This window comes from Zingiber officinale, chromosome 2B (genome assembly GCF_018446385.1).
Source record: "Zingiber officinale cultivar Zhangliang chromosome 2B, Zo_v1.1, whole genome shotgun sequence".
NCBI lineage: Eukaryota > Viridiplantae > Streptophyta > Magnoliopsida > Zingiberales > Zingiberaceae > Zingiber > Zingiber officinale.
In genome coordinates, this window is record NC_055989.1 from 140,243,827 (window position 1) to 140,262,001 (window position 18,175).

Consider the following 18,175-nt stretch of genomic DNA (forward strand, 5'->3'; position numbering starts at 1 on the left):
TTCAACTCTTTATTTTCTTTTTCAAGTTTACAACAATCTTTAGTTAATAATTTAATACATTTAAATAACTTATCAGGTGGAAGAGATCATACCTGACTTACCTTATCAATCTCATTGTCCGTAGCTCCCCCTAAACTGCTGCTTTCTTCTGTTGACGCTCCCCCTTCATCGATGCTCTCAATGCTCATTTCAGATGAGATTTCTTCGTGTTCGTCTTCTTGATGACTTGCCATCAATGCAAGTCCAAAAAAGACTTCGACCTCTAATTCGGACAATATTTCATCCCACGTCGCCTTTAGAGTCTTGTACTTGTTCTTGCCTTTGTCCTTCTTGTTGATCTTTAACTTAGGGCAGTTGTCTTTAACATACCCTTCTTCATTGCAGTGGTAGCATCTGATCGTTCTTCTCTTTCTATCCTGCGGATGGTTAGTTTTTCTAGATTTAAGTAACTTTTTAAAACGTCTTACCATCATTATCATTTCGTCGTCATCGAGAGAGGACTCTGAACTTTATTCGTCCATCTTTGCTTTAAGGGTAATGTCATGCTTCGACTCCTTTATATCTGTACATCTCGATTCATGGACTTCAAAGGTTGAAAATAACTCTTCTAAGGTAACAAATTCTAAATTCTTAGCGATATAGTAGGCATATACTAATGATGTCAATTTCGTATTTCTAGGGAATGCATTAAGAGCGTACCTTAGCGAATCTCGGTTGCTTACCTTTTCTCCAAGATTCGAAAGTCCAGTGATGAGCTTCTTGATCCTCGAGTGAAGGTATGTAATTGTTTTGTTTTCTTCTAATCGGAGGTTGCTGATCTGGTTATGAAGTAAGTCCCATCTTAGAAGTTTCACCTCCGAGGTTCTTTCGTGAAGTTCTAGGAATTTTTCCCAGAGCTCCTTGGCGGACCCGTAAGCTCCAATACAGTTGACTTCTTGTGGCGGGAGGACGCTCAGCAGATGAAACTCTGCTTTGCCGTTTGCTACAAAGTCTGCTTGTTCCTTCTTCATCCATTGATACTTTTGCTTGCTTTCGGACGCTTCAAAATCGAATTCCATTATTAATAATAAATCGAAGTCTATTTTGAAAAATACCTCCATTATTTTTTTCCAGCTCGTGAACTCCCCCTCGAACTTTGGTGTGTAAATGCTTGGTCCGGTCATCTCATATGCTTCATTCAGTGGTTAGTCATCCTGAAGTGAATCTTGCTCTGATACCACTTGTTAGGACCCTTGATGGTCGGCTAGAGGGGGGTGAATAGTCCATGCACAAAATCAAACAAAAATACATTCTTTAAATTATAACTTAAACAAACACTTGCATAAAAAAAAGGAAATCAAAAAGACAGAGGCATAGAAATTTTTACTTGGTTATAATCAGGGAGGTTATTAATTCAAGGAAATAGTGCGCACTAATATCTCTTTCAGGCGGAGAAGCCTCTTTACTACAATGATCGCACAAAAACATAAAGCTAAATGGAAAACTGGAAGCGTACAAGTGTTGTTGCAAGAATGCTTGTTGTATTTAACTTCTTGGACCAAGACTGTATTTATAGTCTTGGTCGGGACACCTGGAAGGGTTCCAAGCGCCTAGAGGGGGATAAACTTTATCCCCTTCGCAACGGATCGCAGTCAAACACGATCTGGATAAAACTCCAATCAGGGCGCCCAAGAAAGTCAACCACGTTGACTTTTTCCAGTCTGGGCATTTCGCTCCGGCTCAGCTTGCTTTGGTCCGGGTCTTCTGCTCCGGCTCCGTTCACTTGGGCGATTTCGGCCATCCAGAATAGGGTTCACTCGAACCCAACATCCGGCCTTCTCTTCAAGCAAGCTTCCGCTCCGACTTCTCATCCCTTGGAAACACTGCGCGCCTCCTTTTCGTCTATCTGCATACTCTTCCGCAGCACCTCGTCATTCAGACGCACCGAGCCAGTCGATTCTCTCCCGTGCCGTCCTTCTTGCTAGCTGCATCTTTTGCTCGACTCCCTGTGCTCCTAAGTTCCTGAACACTTAGACACAAGGTTAAACACAACAAGACCTAACTTAACTTGTTTAATCATATTAAAACAACCTTGGGGGTACCAACAACTTTTACCTTGCCTAAGATCACTTAGGACTATTTTGCACACTAAGTCAGACTTGTTAGAACAATAACAAGCCTTAACTTTGAACTGTTTGCCATTATCAAAACTTAGATTTGATCATCTGGTACTTCCTGCATCAACATGGTCAACCTTTATACTTGACCATTCGCTGATTTCGCCTTCTCCGGTCGCCCAAAGTGAGATCACCCGATTGAACTCGATTTCGATCACCTTGACCCATCTTCCTTTCGGCTTCTCATCCGTAAACCCTTTCGATTCACTCTCATACATCCTTCTCACTTCACTAAAAATATTTTTTCATAACCCTTTATACCTCGGATACATCAGATTCATTAACTCTTTTCTTATACCACCTTTCTCAATCACTTACGTTTTCCGCTGAGATTTTATCATCTCTGATGTTCCTCCATCGATACCTATATATTCTCTTAAATTTTACGCACTTAGATACACATATAAATAACACAATAAAATCTAAGTTAAACTTATTTAAAAAATAACAATCAATGATAGCAAAAAGATAAAATTTATCATCTCAACGATCCTACATAATCAATCTTACTATCATATATGAGGTGATAAATCAAAAAACTGTATTAAAAAATAACAATCAGGGTCACAGGAGTCGTCGTCGAGAAACAAAGCCCGCCAGTCAAAAATTGCTTTCATTAGTATCCGTCACGTTGCAATATTCTACCAGTCAAACTTCAAATTTCAAAAACAGATTTTTTTTTGAATATCATTATAGTTACAATCGCTATTCCATGTTGTGACCACTTTATTAAATGTGATCTGACGCATCGGCTTACCTCACGGAGTTGCTTCCGCGTCCAAGCGTTTCTAATATAAAATATTTTATTAAAAAAATATTATGAATTGGAAGGGATCAATTATACTATTATTTTACAATAATAAATTTATAACAAATATATAGGGGAGGCAAAAGTAACTTGTCTTCCTTAAAACAAATGATAATTTTTTTAATTAAGAAGCCGCATCAGTGGACAATTAAGGATTATATACCTATTTCATACTATAATATTCCTTACATAGAATATTTACTTGATATAAGAAATGCTATGCTATTATCAAAGTAGATTTAAGAAAGACATGATACAATCAGTTGAAATTTTCCTAATGGTGTCATGAATACTTTGGGCTTTAATAAAACTTTTAGAGGATGAGTAATGCAATATATAACAACAACCTCTTGTTTTATTTGTATAAATAGATATTTTTAAGCCTTAGGATAGGATTGAACTGGTTACTACGAGAGAAAGAATTGTTACCATGAGAATAGATTAAAAAGGAAATTATTATTGGGATGATATTCATGTTCATATATTTTATTTTAATAAATAATATTTATATTTTCTATAAAAATTAATTTTTAATTTAATTTTTTTAAAAGCTTATTTTTTTTATATATTTTTTCAGAAAATATCTTTATTATTATTATAATTATAATTAATAATAATAATTTTAATTAAGTTGATGAAAAATATTTTAATATAATAAGTATTAGTATATATAATTTTTTTTTTAATGGATACACCTTTTTGAATCATTTGGTTTTGCCAAGTCCGACAGCACATCCATATAATATTATATAATATTGCATAATATAGAGATTAGTTTTAAATTTTGAATAAATAAATAAATAAAAGGAAACGTCGGGGAGCCTTCTTTCCGGTATTTTCCCCGCAGCCAACTATGGCTCAAGGTCAATGTAAGAGAATACCAGAAGCCCTCTCCATTCAACTTATATTACATAAATGCCATCCATGATCGAGTGAAGAACCATTCACCCAAATCGATAGGGGAAAACATTGGCAATGATGTAATTATGAACAAGTCGAGGCCTTATTATAATCCTTTATTCTTTATACGAGCCACACTGGCTTTTCCTTTCACACTTGGTTTCAGCTGCCGGCTGCCCTTCTACTCCGGCCGACTCTCTAGCTTTCCGATCCCTCCGGCGCCGACCGAGTTCTCCCGATTCCCCCTGCCCGTGTCCGGTTTGGCTTCCTCCGTCGTCGGAATGGGTTACGCCTTCTGATCCGCCGTCTCCCCTCCTCCTCGCGTTTTTTCTCCGACCCAGTGTATCCCATCCTCCGACACATCTCCTACGTTGCGACTATGGCTATCCGACTCACCGTCTCCTTCTCCGGCTACCTCGCCCAAAACCTTACCGCCGCCGCCGTTGGGGTCCGCTGCGGCGGAAACGTTCGTCTTTTCCACGACGCTGGGCGTCCCGTTCCCCTATTCGCAAGGAATGCTTCCGAGCATAGTCCCCCGCCGATCCTCGAATGCCGATCCGTCTCTCACCAGGACTCGGCCCAGGTTTTCTTCTCCGAAGCCGTGCAGGCTAAGGAGTTGGGACCTTCTCTTGCTCCAGGCCTGTTCTCTGTGATGTCTTCCGGCTCCAGATCAACGGAAGGATGCTTAATGAGTGCCTCTTCGATGTCGACGATGGGCTTCAAGCCGTCGTCTTTGATCCCTCTGTTCCAGACGTCCAGGTGGTTCCCGTGCAATGAGTTCCTTACCGGGTCGACAAGAGTCGACTCAGTGGATAAGGGAGGAACTTGTTCTTCAGATCCTCCTTTGGAAGAAACGGCAATGATTTCTCCTGGCAAACCGAGTGGAGAGTCTAAGGAGTGTCGTAGCTCCGGTGCCAGAGTAAATTTGATGAGAGAGTTGAAAGAAACATACGATATGATGAACTCCCGCGATAAGAGGAGCTGGATCTCGCGGTTCCTGAGCTCTTGTTCAGATGATGCCAAGACATTATTTGCAGCACTGACTGTTCCGCTTCTGTATGGATCATTCTTGGCAGAGACAAAATTGATCCCTTCCAAGTCGATGCTTCCAACATTTGAAGTGGGCGATCGAATTTTGGCTGAGAAGGTATCACTTAGTGTTTCTTCCCCAAGTGGATTATAATTACCCTTAACATTTTTTGCCTAGTTATGACATTCTAAAATCTGTTAGAACAAACTGTTTTGCATTACGTATTTTAGATTTAGTAATATTGTTTGCTATGGCTGATCTAACCTGTACATTGTCGAACCTTTTAAATGCTAGCACATGGTAATTTCTGATTTATAACATAATAATTTCAAAAAGAAACAAACAAACCAAATCATAAATAAGTGATCTTTCAAATTTTACTTGCTGCTAGCTGGGATTTAATATTCACTGCATTATAGTGGTTGGTTATCAATTTCATTTTTGCTAACATTCATTGTGCATGTTAAAATTACAGGTCTCTTATCTATTCGGAGAACCTGAAGTCACAGATATTGTTATCTTCAGAGCTCCTTCAATCCTACAGGTATTTTTGGTTTTTTTATTTCAGACTAAACATTCATTGAAAGATCCGAACTCTTGAGAACCAAAATTATGGTTTTGAGATGATCATCGATTCAGAAAAAAAAAATCCTTTGGTGCAGGAATATGGATTTACATCAGCTGATGTCTTTATCAAAAGAGTTGTGGCTGTAGCTGGGGATGTTGTTGAAGTAAGGCTGTTTTCTACTTATTCATGCTCTTACCATGCAACAGGTAATTATCAAATGACTTAACTTTCTTTTGTTTATCAGGTTCATAGTGGCAAATTGTTGGTGAATGGTGTGATCCAAGATGAGGAATTTATTCTTGAGCCACCTGACTATGAAATGAAATCAGTGGTATGGCATGTGCTCTGACTTTTTTTTTTCTTTAAATATTTTACCTTAAAATGATTTTCATTTTCTTGGGCTGCTGCCTGCTGATATTTGATGAAATTTGCTATGTTGCTTTTTCTTATTAACTCATAGAATATAAGTGTGTTTTAGCCATGCTTACAATACTCAAGTAATATTACTTTTTAGTTTGGTTTATGATGCTTTGTAAGCAAGAGAATGCAACAATTATCTGTACTTGCAAACACAAACTAATTTTTGAGCTGATAGTTTTATGGATACTTAAAACCTAAAAAATTATTGGTTTTCAAAAGAAAAAAAATCTAGACTTTATACATCTACACAAGCTGCTAATGTTCTGGGAAATCTTCTTTTTTTTTTATAATGAATCACAAATTTGTTTTATTAGTTAGCTGCTAAAAAAGGTTATATTTGACATATTTACTGATTTCTGGATTCTCTTCTGCAGTTTGTTCCTGAAGGTTGTGTCTTTGTGCTGGGGGATAATCGTAACCACAGCTTTGACTCACATAATTGGTGAATACTTCTTTTCTAAGTTAAAGACATGTTTGGAAAGTTTCAAAGATGGAAGACTTATGACCACCATTTTGGTGTTTCAGGGGGTCTCTTCCAGTAAAGAACATTCTTGGAAGGTCAGTTCTCCGCTACTGGCCTCCATCAAGAATCTCTGACACTATCTACGAACCAAGTGTGATGCCAAATGTGATGGAAATTTCTTGATACTTCTCTTCTTCAAGAACCATAAAGACTGAAGAGGTAGATTTTGCAAGAGTTCCCGCCCTTCATTTTCTTTTATCTTTTTTGCTTTATGCCCATTCTCGGACAATGCTGTCAATGGTTCAATATCTAATCCACCTGTTGAATTGTGTTATGCCTTCTCAATATGTAGGAGGCATTTTAATCATCCACAACTTTTTTGGCACATTGCTCAGGCATTCCATAATATTGAACCTTTTGCTTTGCAGGTCTGGGGACAATAGTTTCCTGACATTTAATCCATCAACCTAAGACCAGGGACTGTATATTTCCGACTTTAGTGCTTACGATGTGAGGAAATCAGGTGAAGCTTTCAGCCCATCAACAAGACGGTGGGTTTTTTATTTGTCATGTAATGCCAAGTTCATTCTGCTCTGTTTGGCCATGCGGAATCTGCATGGAGGCCACCTATTCAGCCATAGGATTAGGCAGATTCAATTCCGAAATCCACATTAAGACAGCCCTTTATTGAAAAATCTGGCAGAGTTAACACTGGTCATTCACAATGACTAGAAGGTCTGCAGGATTCTGTGTGATTTTGTTGCCCAAAAATGAAATGAAAAAATTGAAGGTGGGAGAATGTTTATGCAAGATGCAATTGTTTTGATTATCACATTGGCATATTTTCACTGTCGATATATTGTGATTAGTGTGCTCGAGTGGCTCACTTTCTTATATGTTATGAACTTGAATAGATGGTTTTATGAATGTAATAATTTGAATGTAGATATGTTAAATGTTCAAAAAGCTAGTGATATTTCTGTGTGGGAATGTAGAACGGTGGCAGGGATTGTTTGAGATACAAAGTGCAGTTGATGTTGCTGCATGATGAATAGAGGAAGAGAATTGCGTGGCTCTCGTTATATTCATAGATTGTGTTCTAGGTTTGTTTAGTTATCCTGAACACTATATGGCATATCATATTACAATGGGCTGTTAATTAATTAGTTTGATGAATCATCTTGGTCAGCAATGACAATCAACTTTTTACAGACAAAAATTATTACAGTTGTAATTATGATATTTAAATTGCCCAAGGATTTGGTGTGGTTGTTGCAAACAATGTTGATGGGTTGGTTTTGGATGGTTCAGCGGGAAGTGAGATTGAGCTGGTTAGGTTGAAGGAGACTCAACGGTTGAGTCGGATCTTGTTTGCATATGTTGATGCATGTTTTGAGCTGATGGGTGAGTCTCCCTCGGTGGCCATGTTGCATCCCATTTCCATAAGAGTGTGGCTTTGACTCCTATCTTGTGTCCCCTCATTTGTTGGGCTTATGAAGAAGATAAAAAAAATGACTTGGAATATATATTGATGTGTTCTTGGTAAAATGTTATTTCATAAATTCTAATTAATTATTGAATATGATCTCAATATGTCTAAGGATTCTCACTTTCAGGCAAGATCATTACGGGATAACGTGTTAGGATTGTAAAGATATGATGATGGGATGACTAAACAGAGATGAATAATGCTTGGATGATATAATGTGGTTTGAAACTCATGTTTACGATCTATGAATTTCAGTTAATCACTCTTAAATATTGGATCGAGATTGTGCTAGAAGGGGGGTGAATAGTATTCGTAGTTTTTACATGTTTCAGATTTGAAAAATTCGACGAGTAAGCAGCGGAATAGAAAGAAATATCAAACACACACAGACACCAAGGATTTACTTGGTTCGGAGCTTAGGGCGACTCCTATTCCAAGGCCCGCAATCGTTAATCGTTTTTCGGTGGGCAACAACTATAAAATCAATAAGAGTACAATAAGTATTTACAATTAAATGTATTGAAAAGAAAATTTATACCGATAACTAGAGATGAAGAAAACACAACTTCGGATTGTGGGGGTACTTGCAACAACACTTTTGGGTCGTCTTGTTAGCAGCACACGAGAGAAGGTCACTTTAGAATTGATTTATTCAAGCTGTTGCTCGAACACCCCTTTTATACACTGCTAGAGGCACCTCCAAGCCTCCCGAGTCAGTCGCGTGGATCAGCACAAAAACCTTCGTCGCTTATCCTGCTTGAGGCACCTCCATGGCAAGTCCAAGGCGCCTCCAAGCCCTGCTCTAAGGTGTCTTCAGCTCCATCCGAGGCGCCTCCAGCTCCTCTTTGCAGCCAACTTCTATTTTGCACCCGAGGCGCCTCCAAGCTCCATGGAGCCGTCTCAGACACTGTTCATCCGAGGCTTAGTTTGTTCCTTTTGTACTTGCAAGACATGTTAGTCCCAAAACAACAACATACCCTGCAAGACAAAGTTAGAACAGATATAAACATGATAAATCAAGTGATCGACAGTCATCGGACTGTTCGGGTCTGACTTCGGATTTCCGACCGAAAACCCTAGGTCGACCCGACGCCTATTGTTCTCTCTGTGGGGAACGCACCCTCACTTACTCCCCTCAGGAGAGATTACCTGATGCCAGTCCGATTCTCCAGACCAACTAGACTTTCTGCCTAGGGTTATCACCTCCTAGGACCTAGGGTTACCGCCCCTAGGGTTTTTTTCCACCTAAGGTTACCTCCCCCCCTTAGGATTTTCACCACCTAGGGTTACCACCCCTTAGGGTTTTCCTCCACCTAGAGTTACCACCCCCTAGAACCTAAGGTTACCACCCCTTAGAGTTTTCCTCCATCTAGAGTTACCACCCCCTAGGACGTAAGGTTACCACTCCTTAGGATTTTCACCTTGTCTAATCGCAACTAGAACTTTTACCTAAGAACACTTAGAATTTTCCTACAATCTCCATCAGACATGTTAGATCACAAATAAACTTAACTTTGATTCCTTTTCCATTATCAAAACTTGGGTTCGATCGTCAGATGTTTCCCGCACCAACAATCTCCCCTTTTTTGATTATGGCAATTGGAATTCAAAGTTAAGTAAAATAGATGCGTAAATGATCTTCAAAGTTTAAGTAAGAAACATAAGCAAGCTTAAGTAAATAAATTTAAATGCAAGCATACCTTAAGTAAAACATACTTAAACTTTTAACGATGTAAGACTCCCCTTTAATAAAAGCTCTTTTTAATTTAAATTTTAAATTTTGCTTTGAATTTTCCTACTCACCCCTTTGTCATATATCAAAATAAACAAGGGAGTAAAAAGGAACAGTGATTAATGACCTTAGCTTGTTTTTAACTTTTCAAAAATGTTTAGAAAAGATAAAGACGTTTAATACTAAGCTTTTAAGAGTTAATATTATTGTAAAATTTTTAGCTAAGTGAAACTTTTAACTTTTAGAAATTAATATTCTTGATTAAGTTTGAAAAATGACTTTAGCCAAGGAAAATTATTTTGACTTTGAAAAGTAACTCAACTAAATTTGAAAAAAATATTGAAAGGTTTAAAAAACTAGGTAAGCTTGTAAAATGCTTAATTTGAAAAATTAAATTTGAAAGACTTTGTTGAAAAATATTTCGTTAAATTCTTAAAGCCTTTTTAAAAGACATTTTCTTTATTTTGAAAATATTTTTGAACAATATTAAGTTAAAATTAAAAAAAAAATTCAAAAAATACTTAGCTTAATTTTAAAAGAATCTAAAAAATATTTAGCTAATTTTTTTAAAGACACTTAGTTTAGAAAGCTTTTTCAAAAAGAATTGAATTTTAAAAATAATTAAAAAAACTTTAAAACACTTAGTTAAATTTGGAAACCTTGTAAATAATATTTATCAATTTTTGAAAGATCTAAAAAATACTTAGCTAAATTTAACAAGCCTTTTGAGGGATATCTTGTTGGATCGAGAAGCGCTAGAGGGGGGGGGGGGGGGGGGGGGGAGAATAGCGCTCGCGGCTATTTTTTTTCGATTAGCGGAATCGTAAAGGCGTAAGAGTTAAAGCAGCGGAATAAACAGAGAACAATCACACAAAAAGACGCAGGGGATTTTACTTCGTTCGGAGCCTAGATCGACTCCTACTCGAAGGCCCGCGATCCTTGATCGCTTTGCGTGGGCAACAACTATAAGCTTGATAAAAATGATTACAGGATGAAGTACAATAGCTAACAATAAACAATTGAATTATACCAACGATAGTGAGAAAAACTGAAGTTTCGGAGCTCCGGGTCGTTGGGTGGTTGTCACAGCAGTTCGGGATCGTGTCGTTAGCAGCTGGTCGTAGAGAGATTACTTGGAATTGCATGTTATGAGCTGCTGGCCGAGATCCCTTATAAAGGGTGTTCAAGGCGCCTTTTACTGTTCACCAAGGTGCCTTGAATGAGCCGAGTCAACCGCGGAGATAAGGGCTGAACTGGTCGAACCTTATCAGGTTCAAGGCGCCTTCAGTCTCTCCAAGGTGCCTTCATCAAGTTGTCCAAGGCACCTTGGCTTCCTTCAAGGCGCCTCCAAGCTTGCTTCGCAGCCAGCTAAGGTTTTGCACCCGAGGCGCCTCCAAGCTCCATGGAGGCGCCTCGGTATTGTTCATCCGAGGCCAATTTTGCACTTTGGTCCCTACAAGATATGTTAAAAACAAAAATACCCTGTAGCACAAAGTTAGCTCATAACACATAAGTGATAGTATAAGAGTGAAAGTTTGACAGTCTCCGGACTGTCCGAGTCAGACTTCGGGTTTCCTTCTGGAAACCCTAGGTCGACCCGACGCCTACTGTTCCCTCTGCGAGGAATGCGCCCTCACCTACTCCACTCAGGAGATTTACCTGTTGCCAGTGCGATCCTCCAGATCGACTGGACTTTTGCTCAGCACTCGAAGCTTCCGGACTTTCTGCTGGACGTCCGGTCCTCGACCCTTCCAAACTTCTACCCGGTTCGCGACACCAGGATTTTAACCTAGGGTTACCACCCCCTAGGATTTTTGCCCGAAGCTTCGACCCGCCAAGACTTTCCGCATAGGGTTACCACCCCCTAGGGTTTTCGACCTGCCTAACTGCAGTTAGGACTTTCCTGAAACACCCACTCAAATACATTAAATAACAAGTAAGCTTAACTTTGAACCCTTTGCCATTATCAAAACTCAGGTTCGATCGTCGGATGCTTCCTGCACCAACAATCTCTCCCTTTTTGATTATGGCAACCGAAATTCAAAGTTAAGCGAAAAGATGCAAAACATATAGGCATAAGTAAGCACATGCATAAATAAGGCATAAGTACATACAAAACTCCCCCTTAATAGAAGCTCCCCCTTAAAAAAATCTCTCCTTTGAATCTTTAATTCCTTTGAATTTCCGTATACTCTCCCCCTTTGTCATATATCAAAATAACTAAGAGAGAAATCAATATAGTAGTAAACACTTAAATTAATTTTCTTGTAAATATTTAAGGCTTAAGTGTATTTTTCAGTTTTTGGAACAAATTTTGAAATGATTTTCAACATCATTTTTAAAGGGTTTCAAAATGAGTTTCAAAATATTTTTCAAAGGATTTTGAATAAGTTTTTCAAATATTTTTCAAAGGATTTTGAATAAGTTTTTCAAATATTTTTCAAAGGATTTTTAAAATAAAGGTTGATTGGGTTTAATTGATTTTAATTAAATTTGCTTAAATTTTGAACAATTCGAACTTATTTGAACTTAGATCCATCTCACCCGATTTAAAATTATCAATCAGGTAATCTTAAGTAATTTTGTGAGATGATTATCTTGAATTTAGGTTATTTCTAATGAGTAATTTACATTTGAGTTAAACTTAGGTTTTCCAAATAGTCAATTAAATATGTCTTTCCATGATTGATTCCCAGGTCAGGGCGAGGCTCTAGGCCTTCTTGGGTATGGGATCATCCACCCCTTCCTAGACAGAATCGCTCAAAGAAATATATATTTAATTTTCTTTTTGAAACTCCTAGATTTAACTAGCAAGTGTAAATTACGCCTAGATCCTTAAGCTATCCTAGTCTAAGCATGAATATTGCACGAAAATAAATAAACAAGCATCAATCAATATATATATTTATTGAGATGGTTTTTCTATTGGCTCCCCCTGGATCGTAGCCTCGATATGGTCTATCAAGGAAATGGATCTGATCCTTGGGGACCCAATAGTGACCAGGTCTAACTTGATTAACCAAGTTTGACTTGGGGACCCATGCTTGAATTAAGCTTCTATTATTTCTATTTACTAAAGATAGATATGATTTATACTTACTTTTGGTTCTGAATCCAAGTCCGGATTTGTTGTACACGGCTCGCTATTTTCCAAGAATCAGATCCAAATTCTTGGAGCCCAAGGTGAACCAATCCAACGTGTTCTTGAGTTCTTTAATTTGAGCTTTCAGATTGGAATTTTCTTCCTCAAGTTGTTGGACTTGAGTTGAGTTTTCAATTTGAACTAACTCAGTTAAAGAGCTCAAGTCAGTCGCTTCCTTAAGGGCTGTTATCTCCTTTTGGAGCGACTTAACCCGGATGTTGGATTTAGCCAACTTTTTTACTAAGTAAGGTAATAATTTATGCAAGTTATCTAATTGAAATTCTGCGAGTAGTGAACTTACAGTGGGGTTTGGTCCTTCGGAAACGAATGCGGATTCGTGGCTTTGCTCAGACTCGGCTTCCGACTCGCTCTCGGTTTCAGACTCAAATTCGGACTCGGTTTCGTCAATGTCTACTTGTACTGGCAATGCGAGGAAGCTTGTCGGTTCTTCTTTGTCGGACTCGGATTTGTCTGACGACTCGGACCAGGTTGCCTTCAACGCTTTCTTTCTTTTCTTCTTGTTTGGACAGTCTGGTTTGTAGTGCCCCTTCTGGTTGCATCCGTAGCAGGTGACTCCAGTCTTGTCCTTCTTGGTTGTTTGAGTTTCCCTTTTTGACTTGCATATTTTCCGCACAAGCTTTATCAGTTTTGAAATAACTTCGTCTTCGTCGTCTGCGTTCGATTCGTCTTTGGACTTGGATTTGCGCCTCGTCGTCGGTTCGCGCGTTTTGCTGGTACCTGCAACCAAAGCAATACCTTTCTCGACCGGGCGCGCATTAGTCTGCTCATGCAATTCTAATTCAGAAAATAATTCATCTAGTTTTATTGAAGATAAATCCTTGGAAACTTTGTAAGCATCCACCATGGATGCCCACAAAGCGTTCCTCGGAAAAGCGCTTAGCGCGTACCTTATTACGTCGCAGTTTTCCACCCTTTGGCCGATCGCATGAAGCCCGTTGAGTAGGTCCCGAATGCGCGCGTGAAGCTGGTTCTCCGTCTCACCTTCCTGCATTTTAATATTATACAATTTATTTAAAATTAAATAACGCTTACTTACTTTAGCATCTGACGTGCCCTCGTGCAGCTCGATTAGTTTGTTCCACAGCTCCTTCGCACTTGAAAATGGTCCGACTCTATTCAGTTCTTCTTTTGTCAACCCGCATTGTAGCATGCAAGTGGCTTTGGCATCTGCTTCCACCTTCTTCCTGATGCTGGCGTCCCAGTTGGTGCAGGAAACCGGTTCTCCGGTGCCGTCACGTGGTAGCTCGAGATCGGTCTGGATGATGATCCATATCTCAACTTACGTCTTGAGATGGTAGATCATCCGGTTCTTCTAATAGGCAAAGTCTTCGCCGGAGAAGAGCGGGGGGCGGGTAGTGCTCGAGCCTTCTTGAAGGGCCATTAAAAAACTTGCACACAAAGAAGCAGGGGGAAAAAAATGTACCAGGACTTGATCCTGGATTAGCAGTGCGGTATGAATTAAAAAAAAACTAACTCGAGTGGTGTTGCACCAACCTCGAGCGAAATCGATACGAGCGAGAAAAAAATGGAATATAGCAATAATACTAATTTCAGTTGACTCCGAAAAATTTAAAACACCACGAAAAAATTGCGTGATTGGTGGTTGCACCAGATCAACGCTACCCCGCTCTGATACCAATTGTTGGATCGAGATGCGTGTAATGACCCGGCCCTCTTGGCCCATTTGGCGGCCCATTTGGCAACCTCTCATGTCGTCGACCATGGGCCCTTATGTCGTCGGCCCATTTGGCGACCTCTAATGTCGTCGACCGACGACCCTTGGCCGTGCCGTTACTCACTAAGACTTTCCACCCCTGGCAGTGGATTTTTTGCCTCTCCCAGGATTCGAACTCTAAATCTCCAGGCTTAAGTATTAGAGTTTATGAATCCTGGTAACCAAGTGAGATGATCTCACTTGGTTACCAGGATTCATAAACTCTAATACTTAAGCCTGGAGGTTTAGAGTTCAATCTGGATCTCAGTTACAGTGATTCATAAACTCAATACTTAAGCACGGAGGTTTGGGTTCGAATCACGGGAGGTAAAATCCGCGCGGGTGGAAAGTCTTGTCGACGATCGTCGCGAAACGGGCCGGACGACGACGAGGTCGCTAAACGGGCCAAGAGGTCCGAGTCGTTCTGATAAAAGCGCCTTTTGTTCGACGACCCTCTTGCCCGTTTGGCGGTCCGTTTGGCGACCTCTTGTCGTTTATGTCGTCGACGATTTAGCGACCTCAATGTCGTCGATCGACGACCCTTGGCCGTTACTCACTAGGACTTTCCACCTGGCAGTGGATTTTTGCCTTCGAGGACTCTAGACCTCCGGGCTTAAGTACTAGAATTTATGAATCACGGTAGCCAGTGAGCGTCACCAAGTGCAGATCATAAACTCTAATACTTAAGTCCGGAGGTTAGATCGAATCTGAGAGGCAAAAATCCACCGCCAGGTGGAAAGTCCTTGTGAGTGAAGTCGTCCGTCGACGACATGAGAGGTCGCCAAACGGGCCGACGACATAAACGACGATCGACGATGAAGTGCGAAACGGTAGCCAAATCGAAGAGGGTCGTTACAAAGCGCTAGAGGGGGGGGGGGGGGGGGGGGGGGGGAATAGCGCTCGCGGCTATTTTGTTTTGATTATCGGAATTGTAAAGGCGTAAGAGTTAAAGCAGCGGAATAAACAGAGAACAATCACACAGAAAGACTGATAACCATGATTTAACTATATTATTTTAATTCATAATGCATGCTTTTGATGGTTTATTCATAGCCTAATCTCACATTTACATTACATTTCATAAATTGCATGTGATCTTGGACTTAATTGCAATTTAGTTAATTATCATGGTATTTGATGCTAATCTTTGATTATTATTTTGTAGGCATCAAAAGGGTCATGGACTCGATCAAATCAGACCGTATTTGGGCTCAAATCAAGGGCTTAATGAGGTGATCATACCTGGGAGCATTATGGACCGTTCATTGAAGATCAGAAAAATCTGAGCCATCCGTTGAGAATATGGTCCATCCGACCTAATGAAGAGCAGATCCCGTCCATTGATGAATATCCAGAAGTTTTGATCCAGATCTGAACTCATCCAGCCGTTGATCAAGCCCCGAATTGTTCTGGACCGTCCGATTTAATCTGAGGAGGATTTAAAAGCTTCGTGAGAAGCTACAGTGCAATCGTGCTCGGCTTCGTGATTTCCGCTACAGTGTCATCGTCTTCTTCCTTGCGGCGGCCGAGTTCCCATTCCACGTTCCAGATCCGAGAGCTTGGTTTCTTCGACGACGACGATCATCAGCTGCCGGCGTTCATCTTCCGGTGATCAGAGAGCTTGAGGGAGGTTTCCCGAACGGCGATTTGGGTTCTGTTTCATCGCCGCGATTCCGATTGTGGAGGTCTCCCAATCGGCGATCTTCGCATCCACCAGAGCTGAAGGGAGGTTTCTCAGATGCTACTGGACCTTTTCCGATCTCCATTCCGCAGCCAAACTGTGTTGAATTGGCCATTCGATCTGGTTTGCAACTTCACAGGACCTGGGCTCTGTTTCTTCGGCCGATGAGGTTTCCAGATGGATGGAGCTTGAACGGAGGTTTCCGTGAGCTGTGAGTGCCCTATGGAAATAGCTGGAAGTTTGTTTGATTGTTGTTGAATGCTTATAGGGGTTCCGAGAGAATTTCTGTTGGTTTTACAGCAGATTGGAGGAGTTTTTGCTACGGGATCCGGATTAAGGAATGTTTAGGGTTTTAGTTTCCTTAACTTTGTCTTTGATTTGTTTCAAACTTGCTCAGATTGTCAGATCTGATTCCTTGTCTTTACAATTTCTCTTTGTTTCAGTTTTGTTTTGAATTTACTTTGCAAACCCGTATCTGATGTTATGATTTAACAATTCTGATTTGTTTGAATCACTAATTAGTTAACTACTAATCTTGTTTAACTACTAATTAGTCAGCTAACTAGTTTGTGTTTTGAACTAGAAGTTCTGGTTCACATTAGTTGCTTAGTGTAGGTAATTTAGTTAGCTGATCTTTATTTTCTGCATTCAAATTGTGAAACTGAGATGAAGCTTATTGTTGAATGATTAACTTGATATTCGGATTGTTTACCTCAGTTATATATTGCTGATCATGTGTGAGATTGGATAATTTGTTAGTGGAAGAATTCGATTCAATGATACTAAATTGATCCTAATGTGTTGAGATGAAGTGGAAAATGTTTGGATAAGGAACACATTTCTTTGAGCCATTTTAAATTGTTCTAATGCACTTTTGGAGATTAGATGTATTCAAGTTAAATTAGATTTTTGATTGGAACCAATTCTAGAATTCATACACACTTACTAGTGCTCTTTGGAAAAATACGACTTGGGACTCCTTACTACGACGCGTGTCTTAATTTTAGTGAGTTTCCAATCTTTATTAATTTGATGCGCCTTGTGACATACAAAAAGGCCGACACCAAATTTTGGCGCCGTTGCCGGGAAGCAACTAACTAGTAGTGTGTATAATTTTAGATTGTGTATTGATTGATTTTATTTGTTAGCATGTTGATTGATTTGATTGCTTATTTCTCTTTTGTATTTTCATGTTGGGTTGTTCTTGAATTATTAATTGCTTTTACTGTTCATGTTTTCATGAGATTGAAACTTTATGCTCTAGAATCTTCTAACATTGATTTGTAGTGTTGTTTTGAAAGAACAGGAGATTTCTTTAGCATGGATCCATATTTTCAGAATTTTGGAGGTGGAATGGAGAGTTATCAGTGTTTTCAACCTGAGTATCAAATTTACCCAAATTTGGATCAACAAAATAGGTATGAATCATTTTCTAATGGTTTTAATGCTAATTGGGTGGATAATTCATGTTTCAGGTATGAAAGTGCACAAGGACCATTTTTTGAGCCATATCCTACCTACCAGAGTTCATATGGATTTCAAGAAGTTTCAACAAATTTTATCCCACAACCTTTTCAACAAAACGAACCTCAGATGGATGAATCAACATGGAAACTCAGAGAGATGATGCAACAAATGATCGAACATCAAGAGCAACAATTTCAAGGATTCAGAACATATAGATTCAATTAGATCAAATTGCATCATCTACTAATCAGCTGCAAGCACAAAACTCCAGTGGAGAGATGGAAAGTAGCGATTCTGTCAGGTCTGACCCTACTCCCATTACTTCACACGAATTTTCTAATATTTTTTGTGATGATTATGTAATTATGCAAATTTTTGATCCTAATGATTTTGTTGTTGAAGATGTTGTTAGTGATTCAGGTTCTGAACATGTTTTTGAAGATGATTTAAGTGTAGGGGAATGCTTACTGGAAGCATTACCTCAAGAATCACCTGGATGTGATGAAGTTGAAGATGTAAGTGTAGGGACTTGTGCTATGGAGCCAAGCACCCAAGAATCACTACATGAGGATGTACATTCACCT

The 18,175-nt window shown here is 39.4% G+C and overlaps 1 protein-coding gene across 1 annotated transcript; it reads left to right on the top strand.

Moving 5' to 3' along the window:
• Positions 1-4,004: 4,004 nt before the first annotated feature.
• On the top strand, positions 4,005-7,321 carry LOC122047469 (thylakoidal processing peptidase 1, chloroplastic-like). The gene is made up of 7 exons (XM_042608796.1): positions 4,005-5,011; positions 5,370-5,438; positions 5,557-5,625; positions 5,707-5,793; positions 6,257-6,324; positions 6,408-6,564; positions 6,774-7,321. The coding sequence occupies exons 1-6, from the start codon at positions 4,244-4,246 to the stop codon at positions 6,526-6,528; spliced, it is 1,182 nt and encodes a 393-aa protein (XP_042464730.1). The 5' UTR covers positions 4,005-4,243; the 3' UTR covers positions 6,529-6,564; positions 6,774-7,321.
• Positions 7,322-18,175: the final 10,854 nt, after the last annotated feature.